Source organism: Fringilla coelebs (assembly GCF_963513975.1).
Source record: "Fringilla coelebs genome assembly, chromosome: 23".
Taxonomy (NCBI): domain Eukaryota; kingdom Metazoa; phylum Chordata; class Aves; order Passeriformes; family Fringillidae; genus Fringilla; species Fringilla coelebs.
The window spans coordinates 2,524,428-2,537,280 of record NC_140049.1 but is presented as its reverse complement, the minus strand read 5'-3'; the positions used below and the strand labels follow the sequence as shown (position 1 = coordinate 2,537,280).

The following is a 12,853-nucleotide window of genomic DNA, read 5'->3' as shown; positions in this document are numbered from 1 at the left end:
CAGTCATCCAAGGCTGGGTGACCTCCTGGAAAGTCACCTTCCTGTCACCCCAGAGGGAATTAAACCTCCCAGTGCAGGGACACAGCCATGTCCCCACTCCTGAGTGGGCGAAAGGGCAGAAATCCCCAGTGTCCTCACACAGGGGGAGAGCTTGGAGTCCCCATAGGGACAGAAGATGGAAATTGAAGGTGGAAAGGATATTTTGAAACATTCAGCTGATGGGGCTTCACTTAGGGAAAAATGGGAATTCTCAGCATTTGTTCTTATGACCATGGGTGTCAGGAGATTAGGGAAAGAGGATGACAAAAACAAAGCTTCTTACAGAAGAATTTTTCTTTCATCAGGTGGAGAATGACTCAGAAAAACCCGATGTGGTTTTTGTTTAGTGGTGGGACTCCTCGTGTCTGCCCCCCTGAGCAGAGCCCAGCTGAGCTGAGAGCACCAAGGTCCCTCTGTCCCCACGAGTGAGCCCAGAGCCTCCAGCAGGGCTGGGCTGGAGGCAGAGCCCGCTCAGCCCTGCCTGGGGCCGCTGCCACCGAGGACAGCCGAGGCTGGCACAGGCCAAAGCCGGGCTGTGGCAGTGCCAGCCCTGGGAAGGGCTCAGGGCCAGCACAAGGGCACGCCCTGCAGCCGTGGCTCCCTGCGGGGACACAGAGCTGCTGCTGAGCAGCGTTTGAGCAATGCCAGCAATCTGATCCCGTCCTGTATCTGCCCTTGCAGCACCAGGACGTGGCACAGCCCCTCGGCAGTGACCCCTCCAGCTGCAGAGCCCAGGCCCATTGTGCTGGGGTCAGGTTTGGCGGCGCTGCTCTCTGCCAAGTTTCGCAATGTTTGTCCGTCCCGGCCGGTCCCAGGCTGGCAGCAGAGAGGAGCAGGGTATAAAAGAGGGAGAGAGCCCCAGCACATCAGTCTGGTCAGGATGGCCAAGCTCACTCTGCTCGCCGGTGAGTGCTGCTGGGCTGGAGCTCTGCACCCTCCTGAGCAGGGCTGGGGGCTCTGGCACAGAGCTCTGCTGCCTGCCCAGGGCGCTGGAGGGATAAAAACGCTGCTCTCTCTTTTCTCTCAGAGGTTTCTCAATTTCCTCTGGGGAGGGAAATTTCTCTTCTTCGGCGCTGCTGCGGTTGGGGATCTGTTCTGCTTTGAGCGTGGACAGAGCTGATTGCAGGCTGCAGCTGAAATGTGCTTTGAGACTTCAACCCAAACCCCAAATGATTCCTTTGGCACCTGTTTGGGTTCTTTGCGGTGCTTTCACCTGGAATCGTTGATCAAATTTTACTTGGGATGCTTGGGGAAATTTTCTATGCTTTTACATGAAATAGTCTGTCAAATTTCACTGGAAATGCTTGGCGAAATTTTAGCGACACTCTGGTGGCTGATCTTGGGAGCGGAGCCTCGCTGGGGAGGCTGGCGTTGCCGAGGACAGCAGTGACCCCCGTGTTGTGTCCTTGTGCCCGCAGGTGTGGCCCTGCTGCTGAACGCCCAGCTCGGTAGGTGCCCTGGGCCGGCGCCGCTCCCGCCGGAGCCGCCGCTGCCCCCGCGCTGCCCCCGGGCCGGGCCGGGCCGGACCGGGCGGGGCCGGGAGCGGGCGGGAGCCGCGGGCCCGGGGCTGGGAGCGAGCCCTGCCCGGCCCGGGGAGGGAGGCTGGGGCTGCGGGGCTGGGGGAGCCTGCGGTGCCCCAGGGTGCCCGGCCCCCCTGCCTCTGTCCCGGCTGGCTCGGTTTGGACAGGCAGTGTCTGCTGAGGAGGGCAGGAGCCTGCCCTGGAATGGAGAATGGAACCCTCCGCACCACTCTGAATTACTGTGAATTTAAAATGAAGAGCAAAAAGTATGGGAGCAGGAAATACCAGTTCTTTAGTAGGGAAGGAAAAAAGGATAAATAAACAATGCAGTGAACTAAAACAACACTGCCAGAGTCAGAACACAGCCTGACACCCTGTTGGCAGCAGGGCCATTGGAATTGTGGCTGCAGCCCTGCCTAAGTGCCAGGGGTGGTTCTGCTAGAGCAGGGATCCTGGAGGAAAAGGGTGGAGTCTCCCTCTGAATATCCAGGGGCAGAGGCAGCTGCTGTCCCTCTGGGAAATCCAGTGGAGAAGCTGCGCTCACATTCCAGAATCTCCAGATTATACCCGGGTAGGAATGCTTGGCTCCTCCCCCTGGGCAGAGCTGTGCTGATATTCCAGCATCTCCAGATTATACCCAGGTAGGAATCCTTGGCTCCTCCCCCTGGGCTCACATCTCCCAATGGGATGCTGTGGCTCTTATCAGCCATGCAGTGACGTTCAACAGCCTGTTATCAGCAGATGTTCCCAAGAGGGAGGAGTGGGTGTGGAAGAGATAAGGCAAACTGCCCACTTGACAAGAGCCAGCAGCCGCACAGACGGTGACAGAACACATCTTGCCTGGCAGTCTGGAGCAGGAGCTGTGCCCGTGCCCAGGCACTGTCCCCTCCATGGCCGCTGTGTCCCCGCAGGCACTGCCTATGTGCTGACCTGCTACTTCACCAACTGGGCCCAGTACCGGCCTGGGGAGGGCAGGTACACCCCTGAGAACATCGACCCCAACCTGTGCAGCCACCTGATCTACGCCTTCGCCGGCATGAACAACAACGAGATCACCACCTACGAGTGGAACGACGAGACCCTCTACAAGTCCTTCAATGGCCTCAAGAACCAGTGAGTGCTGGGAGCCTCAGCAGGGCTCTGCTCCCTCCTGTGCCCTCCTCTGCTCCCTCCTGTGCCCTTCTCTGCTCCCCCCCGTCCTTCTCTGCTCCCTCCTTGTCCTTCTCTGCTCCCTCCTGTGCCCTTCTCTGCTCCCTCCTGTGCCCTTCTCTGCTCCCTCATGTGCCCTTCTCTGTCCTCTGCTCCCTCCTTGTCCTTCCCTGCCCTTCTCTGCTCCCTCCTGTGCCCTTCTCTGCCCTTCTCTGCTCTCTCCTTGTTCTTCTCTGCTCCCCCCCGTCCTTCTCTGCTCCCTCCTTGTCTTTTCTTCTCCTTTCCACTCCTTCCCCGTGCTTCACTCTCAGCTCGGTGACAGCAGCTCCAGGCGAGCAACGCTGAGTGAAGAGGGACAGACACACAGCCAAGGCAGGACTAGGGGACAGCTCCATCCTCTGAGCATGGGGACAGCAGCTCTGGGCACTGGACCCAGGCTGAAAGGCCACGGTGACACCAAACCCTTGGGCTCACTCCGGTTCCCGTCCCCTCCTTGCAGGAACAGGAACCTGAAGACCCTGCTGGCCATCGGAGGGTGGAATTTCGGCACACAGAAGTGAGTCCAAACCAGCTCTTCCCAACGATGGCTCCCGGGAGAGGGAGGGAAAGCGGGAAGAGGCTGGATTCCAACCCCACCTCGGTCCCGCTCTGCCTGCCCAGGTTCTCCACCATGGTCTCCACGCCCCAGAACCGCCAGACCTTCATCACCTCCGTGGTCAGGTTCCTGCGCCAGTACGGATTCGACGGGCTGGACCTGGACTGGGAATACCCCGGCTCCAGGGGCAGCCCTGCCCAGGACAAGGCTCTCTTCACTGTCCTGGTTAAGGTGGGCTCGGCTCCCGGCTCTGCTGGCCACAGCTCTGCCCTGTGAGCGCTGCAAAGCCTCAGCCCCGAGCCCCCAGCTGATTCCTGTGCCTTGGGTCCCTCAGGAACTGGTGACAGCCTTCGAGCAGGAAGCCAGACAGACCAACAGGCCCCGGCTGATGGTCACTGCTGCTGTGGCAGGAGGGCTCTCCACCATCCAGTCTGGCTACGAGATCGCTGAGCTGGGCAAGTGAGTGACCAGCCGGGGGTCCCTGGTGGGATTTGGGGGGTTCCTGGCCGTGAAAGCCCCTGAGGGAGCCCCAGCACAGGGGCTGTGGGTGGTGGCAGCCCCAGCTGGGGTGACCCAGGTGAGGTCAGAGCCCCGCTCCCCGCAGGTACCTGGATTACTTCCACGTCATGACCTACGACTTCCACGGGCCCTGGGACGGCTCCACGGGCGAGAACAGCCCCCTGTTCAGCAGCGGCAGCACCCTCAGTGTTGTGAGTGCCTTTGGGGCCCCTGGCCCAGGGCTCCCCTCGCCACAGCCACAACCTGTGACAATGACTGCAGGGGTCCCAGGATGAGGGAAGAGATGAGAAAGTTGACTCCATGTTCAGAAGGCTGATTTATTATTTTATTATATATATTATATTAAAAAACTATACTAAAAGAATAGAAGAAAGGATTTCATCAGAAGGCTGGCTAAGAATAGAAAAGGAATGAATAACAAAGGTTCAGACTGACCAAAACAGTCCGAGGCAGCTGGGCTGTGATTGGCCATTAATTAGAAACCACCACATGAGACCAATCCCAGATCCACCTGTTGCGTTCCAGAGCAGCGGAAAATCATTGTTCACATTTTGTTCCTGAGGCCTCTCAGCTTCTCAAGAGGAAAAATCCTAAGGAAAGGATTTTTCATGGGATATCATGGCTACATGAACCCTGCTGCCTTTTCCAGGAATACGCCATGAACTACTGGAAGAACAACGGCGCCCCAGCCCAGAAGCTGCTGGTGGGATTCCCGACCTACGGGAAGAGCTTCACCCTGCAGAGCCCGTCCAACACCGGCATCGGAGCCCCCAGCTCCGGGCCCGGCCCTGCAGGACCCTACACCAGGGAGGCCGGGCTCCTGGCTTACTACGAGGTGTGTGAGGGACTCCCCCAGCCCTGCAAGGGCAGCCCGGACACTGCTGGCACTGCCCAGCACGGAATTCCTCACCTGGTCCATGTTCCCACTGCTCTTTCTCCCAGATCTGCAGTTCCTGAGCTCTGGGGCCATCCATGTTTGGGTTCCTCACCTTTCTCACGTTCCCATTCCTCTTTCTCCCAGATCTGCAATTCCTGAGCTCTGGCGCCAGTCAGGTTTGGGTTCCTCACTTGGCCCATGTTCCCATTGCTCTTTCTCCCAGGTCTACACTTTCCTGAGCTCTGGGGCCACCCAGGTTTGGGTTCCTCACCTGAATCACATTCCCATTCCTCTTTCTCCTTCATCTGCACCTTCCTGAGCTCTGGGGCCACCCAGGTTTGGGTTCCTCACCTGAATCACATTCCCACTGCTCTTTCTCCTTAGATCTGCACCTTCCTGAGCCAGCCAGGTTTGAGTTCCTAACCTGGCTCACGCTCCCATTCCTCTTTCTCCCAGATCTGCAATTCCTGAGCTCTGGGGCCACCCAGGTTTCGTTTCCTCACCTTTCTCACATTCCCATTCCTCTTTCTGCCAGATCTGCACCTTCCTGAACTCCGGAGCCACCCAGGCCTGGGATGCCCCCCAGGATGTCCCCTACACCTACAAGGGCAGCGAGTGGGTCGGCTACGACAACGTCAAGAGCTTTGGCCTCAAGGTCTGGGGGCTGTGCTGGGATGGGGCTGGAGCTCCCCTGGGATCAGTTCTGGGGGCTCACCGGGATTTTCCTCCCCACAGGTGGACTGGCTGAAGCAGAACAACTTTGGGGGAGCCATGGTGTGGACCATCGACCTGGATGACTTCACTGGCAACTTCTGCCACCAGGGCAGATACCCCCTGATCTCCAGCCTGAAGAGGGGCCTGGGGCTGTGAGCGTGCTGTGAGTGACAGGGGGGGACACAGAGGGGTGGCACGGCGAGGGGACACGGCAAACATCATCCCCTCCCCAGTGCATCTCTCACTCACTCGCAAAAAATTGTAAAAGTTTATTAAAACCTTATCAAAAATACAACGCAAGAATGAGTAGAGAAAATGTAAAGGATTTTTTAAAGGATTTTTTCCCCTGGTCTGCACAATGGAGGTTTTGCCTTTTAAGCCTTTAGCCCTTCCCAAAGTTCTGTCCATTCCCTCCTTCTTCACTGTCCAGTGGTGGAGATCACGCCCTTAAATCCAAACTGGACATCAGCTGTTGCCATGGTAACAACCCCACCCTCCCAAATGTCCCAAACCCAGGCCACCCCCGATAACAACACAAGGGGAGGGGAAAAACATAACCATAAATCTCTAAAACATAGCTATAAATCTATAAAACATCACTATAAATCTATAAAACCTAACTATAAATCTATAAAACATAGGTATAAATTTATAAAGCATAACTATAAATCTATAAAATATAACTATAGATCTATAAAGCATAACTATAGATCTATAAAGCATAACTATAAATCTATAAAATATAACTATAAATCTATAAAATATGACTATTATTTTGTTAAACTTCTCCCAACAGATACACGTGATATTTAATTTAATTTAATTGATATTTGATTTAATTGTGCGGGTCAGCTGTGGCATTGCCCGTCTGTCACACCAAGGGAATTCCTGATTTCTTTTCACAGCACAGCCCTCACATCCCTGCAGCTGCTGGAGGAGCAGGAGGAGCTGCAGTGATGGATCCCGGTCCTGATCCTGATCCTGATCCTGATCCTGATCCTGATCCCGATCCAGCCCCAAGATCCCTCTGATCCCATTGCACACAATGACAGTGATTCAATAAACCTTTACCCAAAACCAACAACTTCCGTCTCAACTCCTTTGTGTTTTGTCACTTCCTGATCCTCTCGGGTTGCTGGTGTGGAAAACACTTTCACTCTCCTGTGGAAATGTGAAAGGTTGAATAAGGGACAATGAGAGACAAGGACGGTGGAGTAAAGGTGTGAAAAACACCCGTGAAAATGTAAAAAGTTTAATAAAGGACAATGGGAGACAAGGACCGTGGAGTAAAGGTGTGGAAAAAAAAGTTACTTTAATGTCACACATGTAAAATCCATTTTAATACTTGCAAAAAGACAATATTATAAAGTGTCTACAACACCTACCAGCCATTTCACTTCTATGTCTAACCTTAATTAACAGCAGAAATGAAAAGGGCATTTTTATAACAAAGTTACTCTAACATCACACATATAGAATACATTTTAAAAAGCCAATATTACAATATGTATCTATAACATACATCGGCTATTTCACTACTATGACTAAACTTAATTAACAATAGAAATGAAAACTCTATTTTTATAATAAAGTTACTTTAACATCACACATATAGAATACATTTTTTAAAAGCCAAGATTATAATATGTATCTATAACACATATCAGCCATTTCACTTCTATGGCCAAGATTAATTAACAACAGAAATCAAAATTATGTTTATAACACAGTTACTTTAACATCAGTGATAGAAAATGCATTTTAATGCTTGCCAAAGACAATATTACAAAATGTATCCCTAACACCTATCGGCCGTTTCACTGCTATGTCTGAACTTAATTTACAGGGAAATTGAATTTATATTGTTATAACAAAGTTACTTTAATGTCATACATACAAATACATTAAATGCTTGCAAGAGCTGATATTTCCAAGTGTGAGCCGATATTATTTCCCAGTATGAGCCGGTATTTCCCAGTATGAGCCGATATTATTTCCCAGTATGAGCCAATATTTCCCAGTATGAGCCGATATTATTTCCCAGTATGATCCAACATTATTTCCCAGTATGAACCGATATTATTTCCCAGTATGAGCCGATATTATTTCCCAGTATGAGCCGGTATTATTTCCCAGTATGAGTCGATATTTCCCAGTATGATCCGATATTATTTCCCAGTATGAGCCGATATTATTTCCCAGTATGAGCCAATATTTCCCAGTATGACCCGATATTATTTCCCAGTATGAGCTGGTATTTCCCAGTATGATCCGATATTATTTCCCAGTATGAGCTGATGATATTTCCCAGTGTGAGCTGATATTTCCCAGTATGATCCGATATTATTTCCCAGTATGAGCTGATATTTCCCAGTATGATCCGATATTATTTCCCAGTATGAGCCGATATTATTTCCCAGTATGAGCCGATATTATTTCCCAGTATGAGCTGATATTTCCCAGTATGAGCCAATATTTCCCAGTATGAGCCATTATTTCCCAGTATGAGCCGATATTATTCCCCAGTATGAGCCGGTATTTCCCAGTATGATCCGATATTATTTCCCAGTATGAGCCGGTATTATTTCCCAGTATGAGCCGATATTTCCCAGTATGAACCGATATTATTTCCCAGTATGAGCCGATATTTCCCAGTATGAGCCCATATTTCCCAGTATAATCCGATATTATTTCCCAGTATGAGCCGATATTTCCCAGTATGATCCGATATTATTTCCCACTATGATCCGATATTATTTCCCAGTATGAGCCGGTATTTCCCAGTATGATCCGATATTATTCCCCAGTACGAGCCGATGTTATCCCCGTGCGTGTCCCGGTCGCTCCCGCCCCGCTCGGGGCCGTTCCCGTTCCGTCTCCGCCGCTGCCGCGCCCGGGCAGTGCCATGGGAACGGCGGCCGAGCCGCTGCCGCCCGGCCGGGGCTGTGACCTCACAACCCGGGGCCTCTCCCGGCCCGGCCCGGCCCGTTCCAGCGGGAAATGCCCGGTCCCGGTCCCGGCTCCGGCCCGGCTCCCCGGCCCCGCGGCCGTGCCAGGCCGGGATGGCAGCGCGGAACGAGCCCAAAGGTGAGAGCGGGGCAGGTGGGCGCACCTGGGGGGCTGCGATCGCTTCTCCTTCCCCTCCCCGCTGCCATCCAGGACCTGCTCAGATCCCAAATCCTGGGGAAAATCAGCTCGGGCAGGAAAATTAACGCACAAACGTCAGAGGTTTGTGTGCAAGCAGGAGACAGAGGAGTCCTTTGATTTATTCCAGTGAAGGGAGAGGCCATGGGGGGTCAGGGACAGGTTTTATGGAAAATCCTTTCCTTAGGATCTTTCCTCCTGAGAAGCTGAGAGGCCTCAGGAGCAAAATGCAAACAACGATTCTCTGCTGCTGTGGAATGCAGCAGGTGGATCTTTAATTAATCTCATGTGGTTGTTTTTAATTAATGCCCAATACCAGTCCAGCTGTCCAGACTGTCTCCATCAGTCCAAACCTTTATCATTCTTTTTCTATTCTTTTCTCTCTTTTTTTCCCCTCGTTTCTCCCCCAGCCATGGCCAAGCTCGTCTCCTTTGGGACGACTCAGGAGAGGAAAATGTTCCCCTACGGCTACGCCCCAGACAGGCTGAGCATCGAGGTGCTGGGGCTGAGGAGCAGCCCCTCCCTGGGGCCAGGCTCCTACCTGGGGCCAGAGGTGAGCTCCTCCTGCTTTTGGGGTTTTTTTAATAAAGAAACAGGAGTTATGGGGTCACTCCTGCCCTGCAGACCTGCTGGGAGATGTCCCTCATCCTTCTGGAAAAAAGGAATTATCTCTTTTCCCAATCAATTTTTGAGGTTCTGGAATAGTGAGAAATTAAGGGAATTATTAGGGGTAGGTTTAATAGGAAAAGCATCATGCACCTCTCCCTGAAAACCTGCTGGGAGATGTCCCACATCCTCCTGGAAAAAAGGAATTATCTCCTATCCTAACTGATCCTTGGGATTCTGGAATAGTGAGAAATTAGGGGAATAATTAGGAATAACATTTGCTGCTCATGCACTCCTGCCCTGCAAACCCACTGCAGGATGTCCCACGTCCTCCTGGAAAAAGGAATTATCTCCTTTCCCACCTGATCCTCAAGGTTCTGGAATAGTGAGAAATTAAGGGAATAATTAGGGATGAGTTTAATAGGAAAAATATCCTGCACTTCTGCCCTGCAAACCTCCTGGGAGATGTCCCACATCCTCCTGGAAAAAAGGAATTATCTCTTTTCCCAATCAATTTTTGAGGTTCTGGAATAGTGAGAAATTAGGGGAATAATTAGGGATAAGTTTAATAGGAAAGGTATCGTGCACCTCTCCCTGAAAAGCTGCTGGGAGATGTCTCACATCCTTCTGGAAAAAAGGAATTATCTCTTTTCCCAACCAATCCTTGTGGTTCTGGAATAGTGAGAAATTAGGGGAATAATTAGGAATAACATTTGCTGCTCATGCACTCCTGCCCTGCAAACCCACTGCAGGGTGTCCCACATCCTCCTGGAAAAAAGGAATTATCTCCTATCCCAACTGATCCTTGAGATTCTGGAATGATCAGAAATCAAGGGAATAATTAAGGGAATAAAAATAAGGAAATAATTAGGGATAGTCAGAAATTAAGGGAATAATAACAGGAAAAGTGTCCTGCACTCCTGCCCTGCAAACCCACTACAGGATGGAAAAAGGAAATTCTTCTGGAAAAAGGAATGATCTTCTTTCCCAATCAATGCTTGAGGTTCTGGAATAATCAGAAATTAAGGGAATAATTAGGAACAACATTCAGATAATTCTGCCCTGCAAACCCACTGCAGGGTGTCCCACATCCTCCTGGAAAAAGGAATTTTTTTTCCTTTCCCAACCGATTCTCTAGCTTCTGGAATAGTCAGAAATTAAGGGAATAATTAGGAATAACCCAATTAGGTACAAAATTTGCTGCTCAGCCGGCTCTGCCCTGCCCAGGATGCCTTTGAGGGATGCCAATAAATGATTTTTTGCAGAATCCCGTGCTGCAGTCCCCCCTGAGCACCCGGCCCCTGAGCACCCTGGGCTACGTGATGGGAGCCAGGACGGCCCCGCGCTTCCAGCAGAAGGCTGAGGTGAGGGGGGCGCCAAAAAGAGGGAAAAACGGGGAAAAAAAAAGGGGAAAACGGGCAAAATACAGGGGGAAAGCAGCCAAAAATAATCCAGGGAAAAGCAGAAAAAAAAAACAGGGGAAAAGAGGGGAAAAGCAACCGAGAAACAGGGAAAAAGCAGCCAAAAAAGAGGGGGGAAAGAGGGGAAAAGAAACAAGAAATCAGGGGAAAAGTAGGCGAAAAACAGGGAAAAGGCAGGAAAAAAAAAACAGGGAAAAAGCAGCCAAAAAAAGAGGGGAAAAGAGGGAAAAAGGAGGGAAAAAGAGGAGAAAAGCAGGAAAAAAAAAACGGGAAAAGAAGCCAAAATATTCCCCAGCCATGCCCTGGCTGCTGCCATGGGAATGTGGAATTTCGGGTGGGAATTTGGAATTTTGCATGGGAATAGGCAATTTTGGGCATGAATGTGGAATTTTAGGTGGGAATTTTGGGTGGAATTTTGGTAGGAATGTGGAATTTAGGTTGGGAATGTGCAATTTTGGGGGTGAATGTGCAATTTTGGGTGGCAATGTGGAACTTTGGGTGCAATTTTGGTTGGGAACGTGCAATTTTGGGGATGAATTCTCCATGAATTCCCCTGGGGTTTTTTTGCTGCCTTTCTCCCCTTTTTGACTGGTTTTTTTTCCCTGCTTTCCCCCTCTTTTTCTTTTTTCCCCTGGGTTTGTTTTTTTTTGCTGTTTCCCCCTCTTTTTTGGCTGCTTTTCCCCTCTTTTTTTTGGCTACTTTTCCCCTCTTTCCCCCTCCTTTCGACCATTTCCCCTCTGCTTTTTTGCTGCTTTTCCCCTCTTTTTCTCTCTTTTTTTTCCTGATTTTTTTTGCTGTTTTCCTCTCTTTTTTTTGCTGTTTTCCTTTCTTTTTTCCCCGTTTTTCCCCAGACCCGGAGCCCCGGCCCCGCTGCCTACGGGCCCTTCCCGACCGAGTCCCGCCCGGCCCGGCCCGGCCCCGTCCCGGCCCCGTTCGGCTCCAGCAGCCCCCGGTTCCCGACGCGCCTGCAGGACCGGGACCTCTACCCCGGGTAAGGAACCTTTCAATACCCAAGAAAAATTGAAAAAAAAAAAAAAAATCTACAAAAATATGATTTTTAGCTCCGAAAATCAATTTTTTTATGTCCCAAAAATAAGGTTTTTATAGCCAAAAATCAATTTTTTATGTCCCAAAAATCAATTTTTTATGTCCCAAAAATCAGTTTTTTATGTCCAAAAAAAGAGTTTTTCCTCTCCAAAAATATTCTATCTCCAAAAAAGAAGGTTTTTATGCACTCAAGATACGTTTCATCTCCAAAAAAGAAGTTTTACTTTTCCACAAATATTTTAACTCTAAAAAGAAGGGGTTTCTTTATTTGCAAAAAATATTGGGATATTTTGGATAATATTGGAATATTTTGATTAATATTAGGATATTTGGATTAATATTGGAATATTTTGATTAATATTTGAATATTTTGATTAATATTGGAATATTTAGGTTAGTATTGGAATCTTTTGAATCACCTTGGGATATTTTGCATAACATTAGAATATTTAGGTTGACAGTGGATTATTTCGGTTGACAGTGGATTATTTCTGTTAACATTGGAATATCTTCATTAACACTGGAATATTTTTGATATTAGAATATTTTGGCCAACAGACACTGGGCCACTTTAGCTAAACCCAACCCCAGAATTCTGATGAAATGCGTTAAAACCGATAAACCACACCAATATTAGAATATTTAGGTTCACAGTGGATTATTTATTTAGGTTAATATTGGAATATCTTCATTTACAATGGGATATTTTTAATATTAGAATATTTTGGCCAACACTGGGTCACTTTAGCTAACCCCAACCCCAGCTCCCAGAATTCAGGTGAAATGCGTTAAAACCGATAAACCACACCAATATTAGAATATTTCGGTTCACAGTGGATTATTTCGGTTCACAGTGGATTATTTTGGTTCACAATGGAATATCTTCATTAACATAGGGATATTTTTGATATTAGAATATTTTGGCTGACACTGGCCCACTTTAGCTAACCCCAACCCCAGAATTCCAATGAAATGTGTTAAAACCGATAAACCACGCCAATATTAGAATATTTAGGTTGACAGTGGATTATTTCGGTTCACAGTGGATTATTTATTTCTGTTAACATTGGAATATCTTCCTTAACAATGGAATATTTTTGATATTACAACATTTTGGCCAACACTGGCCCACTTTAGCTAACCCCAACCCCAGCTCCCAGAATTCAGGTGAAATGCGTTAAAACCGATAAACCATGCTGATATTAGAATATTTAGGTTGACA

At 49.2% G+C, this 12,853-nt stretch overlaps 1 protein-coding gene across 1 annotated transcript; it reads left to right on the top strand.

The window, feature by feature from the left end:
• The first annotated feature begins 846 nt into the window (after positions 1-846).
• On the top strand, positions 847-6,425 carry LOC311162285 (acidic mammalian chitinase-like). Its single transcript, XM_084220562.1, has 11 exons — positions 847-944; positions 1,458-1,487; positions 2,471-2,672; positions 3,208-3,264; positions 3,369-3,534; positions 3,638-3,762; positions 3,908-4,013; positions 4,472-4,657; positions 5,235-5,354; positions 5,435-5,576; positions 6,319-6,425. The coding sequence occupies exons 1-10, from the start codon at positions 920-922 to the stop codon at positions 5,567-5,569; spliced, it is 1,152 nt and encodes a 383-aa protein (XP_084076688.1). The 5' UTR covers positions 847-919; the 3' UTR covers positions 5,570-5,576; positions 6,319-6,425.
• Positions 6,426-12,853: the final 6,428 nt, after the last annotated feature.